This window comes from Haemaphysalis longicornis, unplaced genomic scaffold (genome assembly GCF_048455015.1).
Source record: "Haemaphysalis longicornis isolate Haplotype H1 unplaced genomic scaffold, Haemaphysalis longicornis Haplotype H1 scaffold_6, whole genome shotgun sequence".
Classification (NCBI taxonomy): domain Eukaryota; kingdom Metazoa; phylum Arthropoda; class Arachnida; order Ixodida; family Ixodidae; genus Haemaphysalis; species Haemaphysalis longicornis.
Window position 1 is genome coordinate 61,701,251 of NW_027526407.1, and position 22,551 is coordinate 61,723,801.

Sequence of the window (22,551 nt, forward strand, 5' to 3'; positions counted from 1 at the left end):
TCGGGGATAACAATTGTTGAGGTATGCCGATGAGTGAGCGCTAGCGCAATAGCCGCCTCTTCCGCAGTGGCATGGGAGCGCGTTCGGATAATGAGGGAGTGGTAAGACGTGGCGTTTGGATCAAAGATGGCGGTGACTGCGTAGGGGTTTTGACGGGTATAAATAGCGACGTCCACATAGGCGGTGGACTGGCCCATGGGATATTTCCGGGCTAGGACGTGTGCGCGATGTTCACGGCGTTTAATATTGTGCTCCGGGTGCATATTTCGGGGAATCGGCTGCACAAGCAGGAGATTGTGCAAGTCGGGTGGAATGTATATGTTGGGTCAGTAACAATCGGTGCATGAAGCCCGAGCGACTCTAGGATGTATCTGCCAGTAGAAGTGGTAGAAAGGCGGGAAAGTTGACTGACAGAATGGGCTTCTATGAGCTCTTCAACTGTGTTGTAAATGCCGAGGTGTTCCAGTTTGGCAGTGGAAGTACTTTGAGGTAGTAAAAGCGCCGTTTTGTGTATTCTTCGTATGAGGCAGTTGATTTTAGACAGCTCCATTTTACTTGGGTTAAGGTACGGGAGGGCGTATGTCAGGCGACTGAGCACGAATGCTTGAACCAGCCGGAGGCGCTCAAATTCTGTCATTCCTTTGTTTCGAGCTGTTATGCGACGAATGAAGCCAATAGTTTGGTTGGCATGTGAGGTGAGGTGAGAGATATATTGCTTATTGGCTCTGTTGCGCTGTATGATAAAACCGAGGACTTTAAGAATAGGGACACATGGTATGGGATTATTTTGTATTCGTACAGTTATGTCTGGAGTGGAGCGTGACCGGCGCGGGGCAGGGAGGGTCAAGAGCTCCGACTAACTTGGGGAGCATTCAAGACCGGCCAGTGCCGCTTCTGCTACAACGATGTCTGTGCCTGACTGAAGCGCCTCCTCAATTTGTGCATCACTACCTCCTGCGCACCACAGAGTAATGTCATCAGCATAGAGACTATGTCTAAGATATGGAATTCGAGCTAAACGCTTAGGGAGATTAAGGAGAGCCAGATTAAAAAGGAGAGGAGAATGGACTGCACCGTGAGGGGTACCAAAGGAGGGCATGTGAATTGTGTCCTATACTAAGTCACCGACATGAATGATGGCAGTACGATTAGTAAGGAATTTTTTATTATAAGTGTAAACCCCTTGCCCGGTGTTTGTCATTGCCAGATTTTGAATTATAGCTCGATGTGAAACTCTGTCGAAGGCTTTGGTGAGATCTAGTGCTAGAACAGCAGCTGTATCTGCTTTGGAGGCCGGGATAATGATCTCATATTGAAGTTGCAAAAGGAGATCCTGGGTCGAAAGACCCTGCCTGAAGCCTAGCATAGTGTGGGGAGGTGCACTGGTTTTGGTAAGATGTTGAACTAAGCGGGCTTGTATGATGTGCTTAAGAACTTTCCCTACGCATGAAGTGAGGGGAATTGAGCGGAGATACTCCTATTTCAATGGTTTTCCCGGTTTAGGTATTAGAGTTATTTTAGCGTGCTTCCAAGAAGGAGGCAAAGTGCCTGCGGTCCAATAGTGATTGTAGTACTGTGAGCGGATGTAGATGGAGTTGTCGTCTAAATTTCGAAGGAGTTTATTGGTTACACCATCTTGGCCAGATGCTGATCCAGGGTTAATCTTCATGAGTGCCGGTCTGACCTCCATTTCAAAGATTTCTCTGTCCAAGTCCGGATTATTATCGCCCGTATATGACGGCAGCTCTATGGTATCCCCTTCAGCTATGTAGAGAGTACGAAGACGGTCTAGGAGTTGTGTATCTTCACCAGGAAATTGTTGAATAATTTTCATGAGCCGATTATAAGTAGCTATTCTCGAGTGACTGGGATCCAACATGTGCTTAAGGAGGACCCAAGTACGCCTCATGCTGCGATTACCTTTCTTCTGTTCACATACCTGGCCCCATTGAGCACGAGAAAGTTCAGAAGTATAAGTCTCTATCTTTGTAGCGAGATAGGCTAACCTAACTTTAAGGCGCTTATTTTGCTTCTGCTTACGCCACCTAAGCTGTGTGCTGCGATAAACGTCCCACAGATGATACAGGCGGCCATCTACTAATTCCGCAGGTATTTCGTGGTCTACGGGATTGCCGTGAGTGCGTTTTTTATCAAGAATTTGGCTGACTCAGGTACGATGCGTGTCAGAGGATATTTCAGGGGACTTTTACACTGCACAGGTTTTCCTAAAGGCATCCCACTCGGTAAGGTATTGCTGTCGGGGTCGGCGCAAGATTTCAAATTGGAACCGTAGATCGAGTCGTATAATGAAGTGGCGGCTGCCGAACGTATATGGTGTGCAGAGCCATTTTACTTCTGGGATTCCGCGTGAGAAAGTAAGGTCCAGGGAGGTATTTTTTTTCACGCTATTGCCGATTCTTGTGGGGGTGGAGGGGTCGGACTCGATTGTAAAGCGCTGACCCTGGGTGTGAGTGCGCACGGGGGCTACTGTACACTTTGAGAATGTACAATCAGGAGGCTTTGCGTTTGGGCGGTTAGAGGACCACCAAATCATGTGGAATATCAATGCTGTCAAATTGTGAGCGTTCACCGGGAATATTACCTTGAACCAATACTGCAGTGTACGGATTATCCAGAGATTGGAAGGCCTGATAGCCCATCAACTTTACGTTAGGTCCAGGTTCTTGTATGCTATTGCAACGGGGGTTTTTGTTCAGTGGAGAGAAGTAACTGCAGGTTGGGGCGTTTTCGGGTAAAGCCTCTGCAATTCCACTGCCAAACAGAACACTCTGCGTCCCACTTATTCATCGTAAAACTCATTAGGCGGAAGGGGGTCGCTGGTAGTGGCGACGATTCCCCGCATGCAGTTATGCATATCGGCACGAAGCGATATAATAGTGGCCTGCATGGCTGCCTGGTTGGCTAGGAGTCACGCGGTACAAGCAGTGCGCGCGCGAATACGCACGAATGGATTCTGATGATGATGATGGTTGAATTTTAGTGGCGCAAGGCCAAGTAGGGCAAACAGCGCCAAAACAGATGGTTAGTTACCACAGATTAAAGGTGAATACTAAAATTGAATAGCAACACAGGTAAAAACAAATAAGACAATTGAGGTGGCTGGTGTAGAGCGCCAGGTTGTAATTATGCACGATACATTATGAAATTCAGAAATTTAACTTCAGATGAGTACTTACAAACACGTTTGACAGAAAACATTGGTTCATCGCTTAAAGTGCAATGGGTGGAGTGGGATTTCTTGTCTGTAGATTTCTGGAAAATGTTTACGCCGTGTGGTGGGAAGTGCCTTGCATGTGATTAGTATGTGAACTACGGATAGGCCCTCCCACACCTGCCGCACAGGGGCCTCGAAGACCCAGTGAGCGAGTGTGAATGTGTTACATAAGTGTGGCCTATCCGTAGCCTGGCTAAGGCTACTTCCGTGTGCCTGTCTTATTTGTCTGTTATGTATCTGCCTAAGTGTGGCTTTATAGTCTAGAGTTTGTTCTCTATTTGTGTGTCGCATGTTTCCTGCCAAGATTTGCGCAAGGCTGTCCGTACCAGCGGCTTCAGGTCTAGGTAGGGAACACACGGTACATCTATGTTACTGCGGAGAGCAGCCCCAGTGGCACTCTGGTCAGCAATTTCGTTCCCCATAATGCCACTGTGACGCGGAACCCAGCAAACAATTATTTTAGTTTTGAGTGATCAGCAGAGGTTAGAACTTTTATTAGATGCTTGAGGACAATGTTTTGTAGGTTTGAAGCAATGTAAGGCTCGTTACCATACTTAGTGAGCCTTCAAATATAATGAAGTGTTCTGTTCTGGTATGTGTAATTTGTTGTACTGCTTATAAGATACCATGTGCTTCTGCCGTAAAAATGGTGCTATTTCTGTGTAATGTCTTCGTACTGGGAAAGTTGGGGCCGTGTGCAGCACATGCGTCCGCTGAAGAAGATTGCGAAGCATCGGTGTAGAAGGCGGTGTGGGGTATTTGTGTTGTAACTGAAGAAAGTGCTGTAGTATAAGTTCTCTGGGCGCATTTCGTTTGTCGATATGTTGAAAAGAAATATTACATGAAATTGCTGACCTCTCCCAAGGCGAAATGAGGTCAGCAATAGAAGACTTCATGCTCTCCTCAAAGGAAATCCCTAGTTCCTCCGCGAAGGCTCTCACTCGGGTAGAGAAAGGAGCGTGCTGCGAACAAGGAATCGGATGAGATGTTGTTCATGATCAAACTGTATGGGTGATTTTTTATAGAAGTCGCCTTAATAGCATACATCAATGACATGTAAGAACGCTGGTATTCAAGGCTCCGCCGATCACTCTCTCCATACAGGCTTTCAATGAGACTCGTCCGGAACGCTCCAGGTGCAAGACGGAGACCCAAGTGCAGCACTGGGTTCAACATTTTCAGAGCAGGTTTACAGACGGACCGATAGACGACACTCCCGTAGTCCAACCGTAAGCCAATAAGGCTGGTAAAAACGCGGAGGAGTATTTGTTTGTCCGTTCCGTAGGAGCAATGGGAGAGAACCTTAAGAATATTCGTTGTTTTGAGGCATTTCTGTTTCAGGTGTTTTATATGGGGAGTAAATGTCATTTTTTCATTAGGTACAACGCGTAAAAATTTGTGTTCCTTTTTGGGAGGCATTGAGACACCTTTAAGCCTAATATCTGGATAAGCATGGATTTCGCGCATCCTTGAAAATACAACACAAGTACACTTGTCTGGATTAAGCTTAAATCCATTCTTGTCTGCCCAGTCAGCGAGTTTGTTGACGCCAAATTTGACTTGGCTCTCGCAAACGGACATATTTCAGGTATTGAAGGAGATTTAAACATCGTTTACATATACAGAGTAAGAAATGGTTGGTGGGTATTCTTTCCAAAGAGTTCATTCCTGGGCGTGAACTGGACGAATGGATTCTGTCATGGTAGCAGCGACACGATATTCCAAGTTGAGTAGAGAAACAAGGGGTTCCCAGGTGGAAGGGCAATGAGGCCGGCTGCGGGGCCGCGCGGTGGTCGGGGTACTGTAACAAACCAGTCGGCCAATAGCACTCAAACACCGACGCCCCGTAGATTTCTCTACGACGCCGACGGTTGGGCCACGGTCGGCTTCGGCGCGGTGTGACATGGCCGCCAACAGCTCGCCGACACGGTGCCGGCCAATCGAGTCAGAGGACCGTCGGGCTAGCGTGACCGAGCCTTAAAGGGACACTGAAGTGATATGTAAACATTGCGGGATTACTTGCGCAAATTGTAGTCCGGAGTCCCCAGGCCATGTTACGACCACTCTGGGCGCGTTTACGCGATTTTATTTAGTAGAAAAATTAATTCGAAAATGCTGTCCTCCTCTACGCTCGCCCATTTTCTGCGGCGCTTTCGTGGGACGTCGCGAGGAGCCGAGCTCGCAATTGGCTGCGCTACTGCACGGCTCCCCGGCCTTCAGACAGAGTCCGTCGGCCAAGAGTTTCGTCCGCCGGCCGCCGACGGGTCGTTGCCATTCGTTCGCTCAGTTGAAACGAAGCCAAGACACGTTTGTGAATGGAAGAATGGGCCTTTCTTTACTTGGTTAGTTTGTACACTGTATCTAGCTCCAAGTCAAGGTCGCTTCGCACAAGCGCACATGCGACGCTTCGCTGACTGGTACGCCAGTAGGAAAATATAAGGCCTCTTGAAGGCGGGAGAAGAGTCAGCGAAATCAATATAGGTACTAAGGAAATAAAATCAACTGCTATTTTTACCGTACAGCGTAAAAATAGGGTGCGGGAAGCACTTTTTTGCGCTGGGCGAACAAGCACAGCGGTCAGCAGCACGACTACGCATCTGCGAACGCTTTTCCGTCTACGAAATGCAGTTGCTAGACGTGAGCTATTGTGGAAACTCAGGGGACGCTTACTGCACGAGCGCAATACAACAAATAGTCACCTAAGCTGCTTGAAATGCCAAAACTAAATACAAGTGTAAACTGGTTGTACAATATATACCTTATATAACGAAGGTCGGCGGAGCCCGTCCTGTGGCTGAGTGGTCTGGGGCGCTAGGTATGTCGCCGCAAGTGTTTTGCAGGTCACGAGTTCGAGTCCCCGCGGGTACGTGCTTTTTATTTTGGTAAGTTAACTTTTTCGTTTTCTGCCGATGTTTTCTACATTGAGTTCACCTTTTTTTGGGCCGCAACGTTCATGGCTCCACGAACTCGTTCATAGAACGCGCGCAGGCTGGCACTGGCGCGCTAGCGTGTTCTCGTTGGCGTGCTGTTGCCATAAGCACCGACTGCTTGCGGGCAGTGGGCACAGGCCAGAATGAACAGACCCTTGGCCTGGTGCGAACACGCTTTTTACGGTACAGGCATTAGTGAGGCAAGCTCCAAATATAGGGAAAAGCGCATGACATTTGGGCGTCTGCGGGTACGCGGAGGGCGTCCATGCACTGCGTAGGCCTCGGCTAGTGAATGTTACGATTCCAAGCCGTCCTGGGAGGCTTATCTTTATGCATTTTTACAGCTGACCACATGGCAGAAGCGCGGTACGATGATTACTGAGTTATTGAGAATGCCCATCCAACAACGCCACCGGTTGTGTTTTACAGAACCGAAACCGAAACTTGTTTTGTTGCTCACCTTGGGCATCGTCCAATCACGGTGCACGCTCCTCCCAACGTCACAGCTTTAGTTGGTGCGGCCGCCGCAAACCGCGCATGGTAGTTTTTCTTCTTTCGCGCTTTGTAAAATAATTACCGATTTGTCAACCGGTTAAACGATGAAAAGTGTGCTATTTGAGCCAGTCTACGCAGTGCAAGCAAAAACGGGAGCTTGACAAATTCACTTCAGTGTCCCTTTAAGGGAATGCTACTGCGCCTGCATGAAACTGAAAGTTGTTTCGCTAAGAACAATGTGAGCGGTGGTGTTTGAGCTAAAAGAGTTGGCGAATCTCGGAGCTCTGTTGTTCTTAGTTTTTATAAGTTGGTTTAGCCCACACTCCCGGGTCAATAGAAACATATTGACTTTCTTGTCGCTTACGCGGCTGTTCAGTTCGATGAGTGAGATGCTGAAAATTGATATCGGTTGAGTTACTTGGTCTGTTGCTTCTCTGTATTCTTTCCGGAAGATAGTGACGACAGAGGCGACTTTCTGTACCCACAGAAGAAGACACCATTGGAGCCGTTTCTCGGCGTGAGCTAACATCCTCTTGATAACATTGTCCTTTATACCTTGAGCTCCTTCAAGAAGGAATTCGTTGAAATTTTCAAATTGTCGCATTTATTTTTCATACTCTACTGTGGCTTCAAATACCCTTTAATCATCCGGTACGCACGATTCCCCTTGCTCAGCCTCATTGAAATGAAGAGCTTAGCTGTGAGTGCCTGCTACACTATCAAAAACTCCAGAGATTTACCTGCATGAACGCGTGCGCTGTGTGACAGATGTGCCTACCGGCATTTATTTTATTAGCGCGTGACAAAAGCCGCGACGAATGTACGGGGTTGTGGCTGCTTATGTTTTCTAAAATAAAACTTTTCTCCGGCCGGAATGGTTATATTGGATAACGTCTAATATAAAGTTGGGGCTCATTCGTTCGTGAACAATATACGTGAGGTCATCAAGCGGTGTGCACAGAGAAGGTCCCAATAAAAACGCTTTTATATAGAGTTATATGGTGTTTGCTGAATCACACCAACAAGACCAAATTACACAAGGTTACACACAATGAACCCCCGATATAGCAAGGCTCTTTACATGAATAGACCTTTGTTCGAATTGTTTTGAGGTTGCCAGTACAGCGCATCGAAAGCATCTCCGCTTTCAACGACGTCCCGCCTATTACAAGCAGTTGTGCTTTCTTAAAACGAGAGCTTACGATACATGCACAAACTATACAAGCGCCCGCCTTCAATTTGCATGTGCAGTACTTCTGCTAGGTTCACGAGCGCTTGGTTAGGAGCTCAGCGACGGCAGCGTGGCTGAACCAGCAGTCGCGAGTAAATACCAGTCTTTAGTTTATTTGGAAACAGCTTGGTTTACGTGTTAAGTATAATTTTGGCCTATGCAAAACAAGGAGGCCATTTCTTTGCCAAACACTACATTTGAATGGCAATGAAATCAATACAAAAAAACTTAATGAAGTGTTCACAGCAGCGATCCACAGTTAGTGAAAAAACTATGCCGATCATATCTAACTATGGTCGGCATACATGAAGTCATGAACAATTTGCTGGAACATTGTTTCCACTAACCATGGGGCTCCAGATGGCGGCGAAAATGCCTCATGGCTCGCAGTGATAAGGTTCTGTGCTAAAAATATCTGCTTAAACGCTGTGGCGAGAGAACGCTGAAATTCAGTAGCGAAAATGTGGTGTAAACAAATGTCAAAAACCTAAGGCGCTCTGTCCAATGAAGAGCACTTAGGCAGCCACAGCCACATCTGACGACACAGGTGTGAAGCCCATCAATACCGAACTGCATGATCTTCCAGATTGCAATCATAAAATTTTGGGGTAAAGATTTCTTCCGAAACCACGAAATATTGCTTATGTGCAATGCCTCCACCCCTAACTCGCTGTTCATTTGAAAGACAGCTACTTCGTTATGATTGGGGCATGGAAATCTCTAATTTTGCGGCGTGAGGTACACAGGCCGAGGTTGAGGAGTTTGGTGTGGCTCCTGGAAAGCCGTGCTACGTATGCGCGAGGAGCAGTGACGTCTCACGGCTCACAGCTGGCGTGCCGGAGCCGCCGTCGTCGGGACTGGATTGGATTAAACAGGATTGAATTGAATTAAATTAGATTGAATTGGATTGAACATTGTTTTAGCAGCAGTAAGCATGATAATCAGATAATCCTAGACAAAGAAGAAACCTAAGGATAACCAGGTGAACCTTGGCTCGCGTTACCTATATCCTGGCATAGCCTAGCTAAGCCACTGGTATTTTTTGCGCGTTACAAGCGCTGGCCAGAACCAATCTATTGTCATCTCTGATGGCAATTAGGGCCCACAACCGCAGCAACACTACAGCGGCTATTGTTTTAAAAAAAATCCTGTCTGTTGTATGCCGTAGACTACACTCTTAGAAATCGCCGTAGGTGGGCTTCCCCACAACGCTCAGAGCAACCAATCAGCATGACCAGACGTGCGAATTTAGCGAATGAGAAGGCTGAGCATTCGATTAGAGAAAAGAAGTTTCTGCGCTTTGACAATAGCTCAGGAGGTGCATATGCGCCGTTGTCACAGCGGAGAAACTTTTTTTTTCAGTCATCGCATGCTCGGCCTTCTCATTCGCTACAGTCGCACATCTGGTCACGCTGATTAGGGGCTCTGTCCATTGTGGTTAGCCCACTTACCGCGATTTCTAAGAGTATATGTTCAAAAACGCTGACGTGCAGTCGTCTTGATGGCGCTCTCAGATAGTAAATTATTTTATTTGCAGGCAGGAAATTTTGAACAGTGATATTATTCTCGCTACATTACGGTTGGAGGAGGCTGTAGAATATTTCTTGGCAAATACATACTAAGTAGTAGTAGGCAAACAGCACGCGAACGCGTCTCTAGGCTTCAAGCATGGGCGTTGTGGGGGTACAGAAAATAAGTCGTACGAAACATAATTTCCCAGGGCGCTTCAATATGCATGCGTGCTTTGAATGTGAAGGCAGGGCAATAGTTAGCAAAGACTTCTTAATTGCTACATTGTATTCGCGAATCAATGTTCTCTTTAGTTTTTTTCGTCTTTTCGTATAAATTATCTGGTCAGGCTCCTTTAATGCGACATCGCGTTTGCTTTTTGTTGTTTGATTTTTTTTGTCTTTTGGCGCGATTTACACCAACAAAAGGACACACACGCAACAGCTTCTATAGAACCGGATTGCTGTGCGGCTGGTGCACATCTGTTCAACTCGAGTGCCATCACTTTCATGTATCGGACGGCAAGCACTATTATAAAATTCTATTCAAATTCATGTTTTCTTTTTTTGAAGCGGCCACGTTGCGCCGTCAGTGCTCCCGATAACTGGTCAATCCCCCAAGTTGGCATACGGAATGAAGAAAGCAGCAACACCTTCCGTGTCGCTCCGCTGTGAGAGGACCTGAAGACCAGCACCGGCTTGGATGCCTAGCAACTCCTGGTGTCAAGGGCTGAGAGAGCATGGTCGTCTTACGGTCTCCTGGTGTGGGGGACAACTCCTACATCACCAGGTCCAAAATAAAGTTTTACCAACTACTCCTCCGTATCCTTCTCCAGTAAACTGGAGTTCACTGTACTACTCTACGTTTTAAAGTATGGGAGGCAAAAAAATATATAGGACTTCTCTTAAAAATATTATTGTTCTCTTTACCCGAGTAGACCGTTGACACGGCTCGAAAATTGTGTATAAGTAAGTGGCATATGTATGTCTTGGTTCGCGTACTTTGAGACAGTGTATCCTAACTTCAGTGTTGACTGGCTGGCGGAATACTGGCATGACGATTCATTGCTTCGCGTTGATGAAGCGTGTGCCATGCCGAGAACATTATACAAAAGAGCCAAATTGGAAACATTCGTGTAAAAGTCAGGGTATAGTTCTTGTCTTGTAAGTTTAGAAAGCCACGTGCATTCCTTTAGTCATTTTTTTTGAAAAGAGATACTACAGTCAAACCCGTTTATAGCGAACTGCAATATGCACCGCGATTAGTTCGATATATGCAATAGTTCGATATATCCGAACCCGCCTATAACGAGTTTGTTGTTACGAGTTCGCCGTCCGCGGGAGCCCCGCTCCCTCCCCAACTCCGCCATCCGCGTATGCAGAAACGAACACAGTACAGAGCCATTACCATACCAAAATAGTCCATTTATTGCAAGTAATAAAGCTACTTTCCGCCTTAAATGCCAACGTTGCAAAAAAAAAAACGGTGATTTTTGTTTTCACTTTCGTTTTGGCGGCTTCAACTAGCATAGCATTCTCTACACGAAACATTGTTTGCACCAGTTCGAGTCCGCGTCCTCAAAAATATAAGAAGCATTGGCGGAGCACAACGACTGCCGAAAGCCCTTTATTATAAGCGTCGGACGGATTTCACTCGCGACATCATCGGGAACGTTGGCGAGCTCTTCCCACCGTTCACCGATGCTGCTGTACGTCTTCGTCCGGACTCGCTGACTGGGCGGGTTCCGTCGCGAGTCCCGCGCATCGGAAACAGTTTTGGAAAGTATTGAACGTCACGTCGCTCCGTACGAGGCGCATTGTCTCAGTAGCGGCTCTTGCTCCGTGGTCGCGGCCAATCCACATCTCACTCGCCACTCGAGATCATGCATTTCAGCGGCCATTCTAGGCGTCCAGAGTTCGATATATCGGATGTGAACTTCGTTATAAGGGATATGTTTCCCATGTATTTCCGTAAATGAATTATTTTTGTTCGATATATAGCATAATTCGCTCTATCCGGGTTCGTTATAGCCGGGTTTGACTGTACAAGAAACAGTTGACTTATAGCTCAGGTCACAACCCTCCCGTTTCAAGTTATTTCCGGGGCATAGTTGAAACAAACTCAGAGGTGTTCTTGTGGGCGCTCATTCGCCGTGAGAAGTCCTTAAAATTAATGGACAATTTAAACACAGTTCGAAGATAACATGTTTCGGATAGTAATACACGTCTGACAAACGACGATTTGACAGCATACATTAGCGCTGTATACTCGGGTTGATATTCTAAGCTCCACTGAAACGACAGCTTATAAAAGTCCCGTGGGACTTGTCCGAACATATCCAGATACTGGGCCACGTTTTGGGTGGTGATCTGGGTCAAGCATTTCTCGGTCAGGTTTGTGTGGAAAGCTCCAAATCCTTTGGGGACGTTTTCAGCGAGCGAATATTACCAACATCATTCTACAAACTCACACATGCATCCCACTCCCGTAATCCCAGTGCGTTTTGAATAACGTGTTCATAAAAATTTGCAAGCATGTTTTATCCACACGTTATTACAAGCGACAGTAGAGATTGCAGCTGTAAAATGGATTCATAATTTGCAAGGGTTTTATGTCCTAAATATATGTGAGGTTTGTATTGAGTAGGAAATACAAAAACTTCAGTGTCGCTTTTAAGCAGCGTGGTACTCGGAGACGTCTCACATCAGTTTCTGCTAGGTTGCCAGCTCACGTGAAAAATAAAAAAAGACGTGATAATTTCAGAATTCACCTCAAACCATTTTTCTGGTCCCTTCGAATACCTCTGAACGAGCCATTTTTTTAATGGTTCACAGAGAGAGATGACAACATTAGGTCGTTAGCAGGTACTTAGCAGCAGAAGAGGCTAGCAGCAGAAGAGGTTAGCAGCAGAAGAGGTTTTGGATATTTTGTAAGCAGACGGAAAAAAAATTGCCCGAAATCGATCAACTTTACTCAGAAAATAGGTTGCAATAGCAGGCAGCACCCTAGTGCATGAATTAAGAAAACGTGGTGTAATCAAACCCATTTTATTTGACAGAATTCCCCGAAAATTTTTTGCTTCTTTTGCGGGAAGCGTAAACGTTTAAGGCGTATTGTTTACACCTCAAATTTCGGCAATCCGGTATATTTTTGCTGGCAGCTTGCGTATCGCACACTACACCAAAATGGCCACGCAGCCCAAGATGTTATTCTTGGTGTCTCAGCTTTCGGAGGAGCTCTTTAATTGGCAGCTCAAGATTTTCCAGCCTCTCTTCCAGTTCCTGAAAGAAAAAAAAATCATAACAAGTTCAAGCTTCAGAGCCAAGTATTGAAACGTAATTGCCCAGATAAACGGTATTATTTATGACTTAGGTTTTTTTTGTCGCAATCTGTGCATTATTTAATGAGCCGAATGTCCCCGTCGGCATAAGAGATAACAAAATAAACGACGAGTACGAAAGGCTTGGGTCACTTGTTTCACGCTAAAAGGCGCCTAAATCGTACGTCAACATGTCCAGGATAGGACGCAGTGCGAATGAAGTAAAACGACTTAAGAGTGCATAAGGCCGTAAATGCACCAAACATTTGTACAGTACCAGCTAACGACCTAAATGTGCGCTCAAACTTAACCTAACTTTCCAGTTTAGCGTTCAGGAATTTCTAGGCTTACTGCTTAATGTTTTCTTTTACTGGAAATTGTCATGTATAAACGTATCTGAAAATTCTCAGCCACCTGCACGCCTCGCACTCTACAAGAATTTCTCAAAAAAGATATATTCTATTATGTCGCAACGCAAGATGACCACCACGTGTTCCACATTGCGGTACCACAAGCAGAATACAAAATCGAAGTTTCGAGTTATTCCTGGAGAATCTACTTTTAGAGAAACCTTGCAGTTCCAGTTGAAAAAAAGCCGGATGTTATCGGCTGCGGCAGTTGTTTAAAAAGTTGAGTGGCAATGAACCCGCATTAAAAGTAGTGTCACCTTAGCAGAAAAATAATGGAGCGGCATAATGTTTAGGGCTTAAGTATTTCTATAATTACTATTTGTATATATAAATAGCTAAATGTGACTCCAGAACAAGAAAAAAATTGTCAGTAATCCTCAAATTCAGTTGAATTTAACCGTTTGCCTTTAAGGGCGAAAGTGGCATCCGGGTGGTTGTAATATCTTTTGGTTTGGCTCTACAGCTATTTTAATAAATTTGAAATTTTGGAAAATTTTACTTTAAGCACAGTATGAGGTCTCATCGCTTACTCCGATAGTTATGTTGTGCGAATTGTTGAATTTAAGATCACACTTAAACTCCAATTGCAGAGTTCCAAATGCTACACAGGAATATGAGTCTCAGCTCGTGCATCGTGGAGAACTAAAGCGGAAGATAATTTTCAGGTATCCAAAAAACGTCACGAGGAAGAAATGCCAATATAAAACTAGAGGTTTGTATATCTACTCTCCGACCAAAGATTGCCATAAAAGGAATTCTTAACTTGATTCCAAGCTTACGAGCTGGCATATGGCTACGTTGGGATCCAATTTTGATTATCGGTATTTGGATGTCAGTACATGTGTTTTAGCTTTTACACAGGTGAATCTTGTGTGTTAGATAGGTGGAGTTGTGTTATTCTGATTTAGTTAAGAAACTTACTTTTATAGCGGCTACGTAACGTCGCTCGCGAATATAACAGTGATCCAAATTGGGTAACACTAAAAGCGAATTTCTTTATCCCCCGTCTGTTGTTTCGTTCGCTTTCATCCTTTGAATGTTTGGCCCGGCGCGTTAACTGAGAAAAAAACGGTGATTTTCGAAGCAAATGAGCCGGATTCAATTATTACCCTTTTGGTAGGTAAACGGCTATTGTCGCCACACTCCTAATTCCTGCTTGGGAGCAGGCTGCACGGTGGCCTTATCTTTTAATCTCAAAGGGCTCTTGCAATACAGGTAGGACGTATAAGTGGTGTGCAAGCTAACGCATGCGCTGCCTTTCGACACCTGAAGAGAAGAATTTTTAAGATAAAAGGAAGCGTTTTTTCTTGAGGAGGGATAAGTAAGAACACTGCAAAAGCAATGACGTGTGGTGAGTGCGTTTATTCCCTAGGGCTCGAAACACAGCAGTAGCTTCGCCTGCGAGTATTTAGGGCTCAAACAGGCCGTTAGTGAAGGGCAACGTAAGCCAGCTAGGTTTGTAAACCGCGAAGAGGAAGTTGTTTGTACAAAGCCAGGGACAGGCAGTTTGAAACAGATTAGCCAATGAGGCCGATGGTCAGTGTGTATTAGATATGCACCAATATTATAGGTGTTGTAATATTAAAAATTGCTACAACAGAAATTCAGAGGTACAAAGGGATGCTCCGTGTGACTTTGAAGCTCAAGAATTCGGAGTGGCCTCCTGCAAAATCATTTGAATCTACCAAAATTGAGCACTTTAATAAAAAAACTTGGATATCTCTATGTTTCCGTAGTCACTGGCTTCCAGGGTTCGATAAAAGTTTGCCAAAGTACTAATTCCAGCAGGCTACATAATAAAATAAAAATTGTTTAAATAAAGTGGTAGCATCCTTGACTGAGGTTCGCACGTCATAAGGTTGCTTTTAAAGCAGTCCGGAGCGGTCCGAGTTGAAGAAATACTGGTTTAGATGTAAATATATAATGTCCGGAATTTTAAATGTGTACCTTTTAGACACTCCAAAATGCCCGTAAATATAACTTGTGTTTTTTGTTTCAGTAGATCTAAATGTTGTTATTATAAGTCCAGCCATCAGCCATAAGTATGTCAAGACTGAACGCAGAACAGGTTTATTCCGAAACTTGTGAAACGATGGCGTATTCTGTATGGAAGTACATTTTCCATCACAATAAATTTCATTTTAAACTCTACTAGGGCAGTCCACGTTTCCTCAGGAAGTGCGGCTGAGGTAACCAGCATTCCCAAAAGTGAGTTCTACAGGTTCATTCTAAATACTTGATGTTATAAAAGTACGGCGCGCAGGCCATATAGCGCTGCTTTTCAGGATTTCTTTAGGAAAATCCATACATTTTACCTACCTTCACTCTCTTTCTCAGGGCTGCAACCTCGGTTTCCCTGCTCCATTCTTCGCTGTCCTTGTCAGCTTCCTGTAAGCACGATTGTAGGGACGTAAGTGCAGCTCAGAATATCATGCGACTGGGATTGTGTTGCTGGATCGAGTAGTCACAGCGCTTGTATCAGGGACAAATGAGGCCACAGCACCGATATTGAAATTTGAACACGAATATTACGCCGCTTTGCGTCCAATACTTCAAATAGAAGTATTTAGAATAGAAGTCGTCCAATACTTCAAATGGTAAATACTTCAAATTATCGTTCCAAATATTGAAACGATAATCGTTTCAATATTGAGTTTCAAAATCATCGTCAGCCCGCTGATGTTCCCTTCTGGATGGAGGTCTCTTCATTGAGTTCCAACCTATCTTTGCTTTATTACCCAAGTCGATTGCTTTATCCCAGTCTTTGCTCAGCATGACGCGCTTCCCATTAGGATGATATAAAGAACATATAAAAATCATTTCAATTAAAGCCTTGACGAACCCATTATCAGCATTGTGGTAGTGTAAGAAAAACAGGTAGGCTACAGCGTGAGCCAGCCAGCCCCATTAATTGCATTTTGAGCCACGCGTTTCTTCTACCGTAATAAATTTCATCCATCTTAAATAGTCACCGACGTGGGGTTGCCGCGCTTTAGTCCAGTGTAAAATAATTTTGACCGTCGCATTAAAGTCCATGAAGCTGAAATTACAAATTTATGAGCTATTCCACTCGATGATGTGGATAACCAGCAAAGCTCGAGTCCCCACTATACGTGAGGACTATTATCTATCATCTATTATCCCTGCTCTATCTACTACTGCTGTTCCAAACCGCCTACCAGTATAACTAAAAAAACTATCCTAACAGGACAAGAATTAGAATGAAGTTTATGTGAAGTAAAAGCTACATAGCATATCCCACAAAACACGGTCCATAACGTTAGGCTGCACTCCGGCGTCGTCCTACTAAATACAACTACCCAAGCAAAGCATAAATAGGCGGAAATAAAAAATATCATTTATCTAACAAAAACTGCGGCACTGATACTACTTAATAAAAATATTCAATAGATAGCATTCTCTAATTATTGAAAGTATCTTAACAGGAATGATTTCGGTCTTGGGGATGTTCTATCACAGTCCTTATTCTAGTTATTCTATATTATTTATATGAAACTGCTGCAGTCCATGTGGAACCACAGCTACGGAAATCAAATTCGACTGTGCGTTGAATAATTTGCACAAATTTATTAGCAAGAAAGCAGTCGCGTAGGCAAATCTTTCAATGTTACCCTGTACAAAAACTTTGTCCGTTAGATATGGCTTGCACAGTTTTGGTTCATACATATTTTTATTTTTGGATTACTTAATCTCTAAATGGCGATGCTGGGGTTATATTAACGGCTTCGACTCGTATATGCTGCTGTCGTATACATTCCTTGTATATTTTCTTATATAACACTATCTGTATATTTTCCATTTTCTCTGATTTTTGTGAACTAATATTTCCAAATGAAATTCTTATTGGCACCAGAAATATACTGAGGCGGCAATGCAATGAAAAAATGGGGACTGAAAGTGGGTAGGTGGTTATCGATGAGAACTTATATGTTCCCAAAAGTTGTATGTACTATAATAAGGGAACATGCCAAAGTACTGCAAAAATAAAACAGCTGATGACCCAACTATAAGAATAAAATATTTTGGGCTTGTATTTTTTCAAACTATTCCTATTTTGAAATAGGAATAGTTTCAATTAAGTACTGTCTTCCAATTCTTCAGAAGGTGACTGCGGCCTGATAGGCACTGGCGTGTTTGTGTCTCCAGACTCGCCGGTACAGTACATTTGACAACGGCCATCCTTATACCACGGTGTACTACACGAACAGCTTATATATCCTATGTAGTTTTCCCACGCACATAGTGGCCCTTGTTCAGAAAAGGATGAAAGCCGTCTACTTGCGGGACACACATCTAGAGTAGAAAGTAGTTTACTGCAACGGCGTAAGGAAGCGATAAAACTCTCCAGCACAATTAAGACTGCTTGTGTGTCTCGAATGCAAAAAACACTATGGCTCTTTTTGGCGATACATATCTCATACACGTGAACTGGTTGACGTAATGTGTGTTGGGAACTCACCTGTAGAGTAGCTGAAAGCTGGTGGGGTTGTACTATATTTGCTTCATTCTTCACCTCCCTTCACTCAGCCTAATTGGTGGACTTGCATTGGAAGCGCGAGACGTTTTGGACGCATTCACTGATCGCAACGTCCAAGTTTCCACATCATGGGGCACACATATATTTACCGATAAAAACTGGCTACAAAGACAGTCAGTGCTGATCCCGATGTTCCTGACTATGTGGAGCTTAAATCGGCTTGTGTTCTACAAGAGCTGCCGTTAGGGATTTTCTACATGCAACCAATACCCTACTTAACACAAAACTTAGTAAATATTGTGATTTCATAGACCTACGTAATTCCCTGCCCGAAATATTACATCAGCACGCTTCTACAAAATCTACTACAAACGTTTGAGTGTAGAACGCTTCAAAAGGCAAACTTGGAAAAGTAGAGAACCTTGTGCAAATGCTTACACCTATCTCTTCACAACTCCATTCCTCCAAGCAGTTCGGGCACTCAGCGTTTGCAACTGGCGGCTCCGTTCCTTCTCCAACTTTCGCCCCCGGATATTGCAGGGAAGTTTTCACGGGCTCCTGAAAATCGAACGAATATTACTTGTTGGAAAGAAGAAGCATACGCAAGGTAATTTGGGCTTGTAATAGTAGCACAACAAGGCAAGGAGCTAATTGAGGACCTGCCCTTTTCTTCTCTTTCTCTTGTGCTTCCATTCAGAGTGTAACTACAGCAAAAACAATGAGGAAGGCTAACGCTATTGCTCTCGTTATTGTTTGGTACATTTTATGTAGGGTTCTTTGTTTTTGGAAAATCCCTATTTTACGGATTTTTACGGTCCGAACATATTTCACGATATTTTGGCTAAACCCAATTTCTCCCCTAATGCACCTTTTCCAAGTAGCAATCTTCACAATCGTGCGCTGACGGTCAGCCGTTCTCAATCAGTACATGCTTCATGCAAGCCCCACAAACGCAGCTGTCGAACTCATTGAGTATTGACATGACTCTACCGCTCGCAACCACCGGATGGCTAATGCTGCATTTACAATAGCGTGCCTAGCTAATGTAATCTGCGATGTGGAGAGGACGTAATCCCAACTGAGATGCGTTCAACGATCTGGAAGGTTTCGAATGGACACCGACATGTTGCGCAGGCGGAATATAATGAATGTATATAAGGACGTGTAAAAAATTGATGAGCAGCTAAAAGTGAATAAAATGTTTTATTTCTTGCGGGTTATCAATGCTCCTGACTGTCATCATTGGTGATTCATTTCTAAAGAAGCGCCAAATTTCGGCATGTACTTGCTAGAAAACCCTGATGGCCCCCAGACTACCGGCTTGAAACAAGCCCCAATTTTAGCGTGTTCGAGTTGATAAGCTCGTGATACCTACTGATAAAATAAACCAAATGTATTACTTACTACGTATCTAGAATAAATACGAAGAAACCCGAAATTTGTAATAGTTTTCGAAACAAACCCTCATTTCTCCGCGATTATCATTTTGAAAATGGCATGTAATTTTTGCCCCCTACTTAAAAAGAAATAAAAGACAAAAACGAAAGCTATACGCCCGCCTACAAGTTTGGCCGAGTTGGTGAAGACTGAAAGCAAATAAAACACCACAAACAACTAAATCAAGATAAAAAGGTGGGAATCCCTCAATCTTGTCTTCGCCTTTCGCACAGGTATTTGGGTGAAGTCATATACAGGTAACCTGAAACTTTAGCTGCTTGTTACAGAACTTAAAAAACAGCGCATCAGAAGGAATGAAAAATAAGAATACTGCACTAACATCGCAAAAAGGATTGTTGGTTGGTTCGGAGCAGCAGCATGCGAAAAGCTTGGCGAAACCAACATAGGGACTGTGGTTGCTATCAACCGCGCAGAATATACCTGCCGTCATAACTTGTGCGTAGAGGTGCGTTGACAGCTGAGCAGTTGGAATGCTCGCGTCCAACCGAAGGAGATATATCGACTAAACACTTACAGTGATGGCTATACTAAGGGCAGCATTTAGTTGCATCAATTTCCCAGCACCGCTTGTATTTAGAAATGAAATTGTCATTTTCATTCTGGATGAATACCAGCAAGAGAACACGGTATACCTTTAGTGAGCAGACGTAGTACAACGTACCGACCGGTAAACTGTGGTTTTCAAATACACTTTGAGCCCTCCGCCACTACTCTGCGAGTTGTAATATGCGTAATATAACACAGGGCACCTGATTTCTTAGTGTAAGCTTATGGTGGGAAGGTTCCAAATGGGGCTTCATCATTGTATTTCTCACAAAGAAATTGAGCGGCGAGGAAAGGGGGACGCGTACAGGGAGAGCCGAGGATAAAGTTCCAGACTGTCGTTTCAATTAAAACTTGCTACAAAAAAACGTGTTTATAAACCAGCTATAGAACAATGTAGTAAGTCTAATCGCAGTTCAGGAAGAAATGATTTCAAAGAAAGTCGATATGAGTTCAACGCGTCATTTTCATACACAATTCAAAGAGCTGCCTGATGTGCTTACTTACTCTTCCGATTGGCGAGACGTGCCCTGGAAATCCTGGTGGCGGACGAATCGTGTTTGGCTCCGTGGCCTGCTGTGATAAAGCAACACGGATTCAAAACTTTGCTTTTCTTACAATTTCAGGGAATTCACAGTTTTTCTGGAGCAACCAATTTCTGTTATCAGCCATGGATGCTTGTGCACTCCTAAAATTTTACAATTGGACAAAGAAGATAGCTTACGTTTTAAAGGGTGTTAAGAAGCAAAATCTAAGATTGGTTCTTTGAAACACGGCTTTGTACCGATAACAATAGTACATATTTTATGGCAAAATTCAAAGGAATATCTTGTAACTGGCTGTAACTTGTGAACTTGGTGACAAAATTGGCACGATGAGTATCATCTTCATCCTCATCATCATCAGCCCACTCGAGTCTATTGCAGGACGAAGGCCTCTCTTACTGAACTTTAACTGCTGCTGTCCTGCGCTGCTCGAGTCCACAGTTTACCCCCGAATTCCCTTATACCATCCCTGCATAGAATAAATGGCTTTCCGCTTCTACAACCATCTCTCGGCCTCCCTTCGGTTACCCTATTTGTCGACCGGTTGTCGGTTCGTTTCACTACATGGGCAGCCGAAGTCCATTTCTTTTTCTTTATTTCAACTATAATACCTTCTACTCTCGTTAGTTCTCTGAACCAGGTAACTCGTTTCCTGTCCTTGAGTATTGTTCCTAAGAATATTTGTTCCATGGGCCGTTCAGGCGACTGAATTTTTCTTTCCAGTTTGTTTACTAGGGCGGCAAGTTGTAACTCCATATGTGGTAACCGCCACTATGCCCTGGCTGCAGATTTTTTTAGATGCGACGCATCTCTTTCACTCGCCTTGTCCCTCCGGCATCGTCCGGCGTAGTCCGCATCCCTCCCCCATTCTCCTCGCTGCGCCAGCTGCGCGCTAGCGCCGCTCTCACCGCAGGGCCATCTGCGTGTTAGCGCACGCCGGCCCTTGCTCCGTCGCCGTGCCAGCTGTGCGTGGGTGCGGGCTAGCGCGCAGCTTGCGCTCGGTTAACACATGCGCATGCGCTGCTCTCTCTCATTCCGCTACATATAAACGCGGTAACTGCGCCGCTCCGCTCAGTCGTTCCGCCACCGCTCCGCCGGTGACATCCTCCGATGACCACTGATGATTTGAATGGAGTCTAACAGGCCTGCTATCGCGATGGTCGGCGCAACCGTAACAAGCACCGGCCACCCCGATAAAATTTACACCATCTTCCCGCGAGGGGAACCATGGGGTAGATGCCACGCATCGAGGGTGAAAATGCTGCGTAAAATATGGACACGCAACAACAATGGACACGCTAACATAACGGAAACGCAACGGAAACCCCCGATGCGTCGCATCTACCCCATGGCTCCCCTCGCGGGAAGATGGTGTAAATGTTTAGTGTCTTGGGTAGCTTACTTTTTATTTTTGGGAGTGCTTGACGAGTGCTCCCCAACCCATGCCTATTCTGTGCGGGATTTCTCTCTCGTGGTTGTGGTCAGCACTAACCACCTGCCTAAGGGGGTTGTATTAATTTCACTTCTAGCGTTTTTCTAAGCTGTAGAGTACGTTTTCACATGCGTGTTTCTCATTACTTTCAATTTATTCATATTTATTTTTAACCCCATGACGGTGCTTTCGGAATGTAGTTCCTCAATCATTGATTGCAGGTGTTCTGCAGTTTCATTCGGCATTACGATGCCGTCCGCAAACCTCAGATGGCTCAAGTATTCCCAGTTTATCCTTAATCCCATGTTTTCGCAGTTACCCTTTCAATATACCTCCTCCAGACACGCTGCGAAGTTTTGGCGAGATGGTAAATCCCTGTCTGGCTCCCTTTGCTTGTGGAGGAATGTCCTGCCCGTTTATTTCTTTTATATTCCTTCAAGACATCTTATGTAGGTCTTCTCTATTTCCTGGTCTCTTAGCGCTTCCATTACGGCGGCAGTGAGTAAGGAATCAAACGGTTTTCCCATATTTTATAAATGCCTTTGAAAGGGGTTGAGTGTGTTCTGCGGACTTTTATATCACTTGATGGAAAAATTGAAGGCGATCCTAGGTTGCGTACCATTTCCTAAACCCAGACTGCTGTTTGGATTGTTGGAAAACTACGCTGTCAGTTATTCGGCTAACTATAAATATGGCAAAATTTGGTAAACAACGTAGAGTTGGCTGATGGGGCTGGACTTCGTGAGGTCCTTGGGGTCTCCCTTGTGATGAATCAGAATAATGTTGGCTTTTTTCCAGGCTATGGGCACAATTCTTATTCTTAGACTATGGGAAATAAAAACCTACACGATATGTAACACATATTTATGCGACTGTTTCCTTCGTCGAAATTCACCGCAAATTACCTTGCTTGCTTTCTAAAGACATTTGCGAAGTAAGAAAGTTA

At 44.5% G+C, this 22,551-nt stretch overlaps 2 protein-coding genes across 7 annotated transcripts in view; both read right to left on the minus strand.

Annotated features, from left to right (window-relative positions):
• LOC144142801 (uncharacterized) overlaps nucleotides 1-22,551 on the minus strand; it is a gene marked incomplete in the record, with an annotated part of 266,299 nt that overhangs the window by 104,606 nt on the left and 139,142 nt on the right.
• LOC144142795 (uncharacterized) overlaps nucleotides 12,434-22,551 on the minus strand; it is a 66,629-nt gene continuing 56,511 nt past the window's right edge. For 4 of the 6 annotated variants that reach the window (XM_077674529.1, XM_077674526.1, XM_077674531.1 and 1 more), the window contains 4 exons: nucleotides 20,136-20,204; nucleotides 18,066-18,185; nucleotides 15,449-15,517; nucleotides 12,434-12,681 (listed from right to left, as the gene is read on the minus strand). In XM_077674529.1, the coding sequence (XP_077530655.1) occupies nucleotides 12,607-12,681; nucleotides 15,449-15,517; nucleotides 18,066-18,185; nucleotides 20,136-20,204 (333 nt within the window). In that variant the 3' untranslated portion in view covers nucleotides 12,434-12,606. The remainder of the gene's footprint in view (nucleotides 12,682-15,448; nucleotides 15,518-18,065; nucleotides 18,186-20,135; nucleotides 20,205-22,551) is intronic. The other 2 variants (XM_077674530.1, XM_077674528.1) reach the window with 1 other exon arrangement.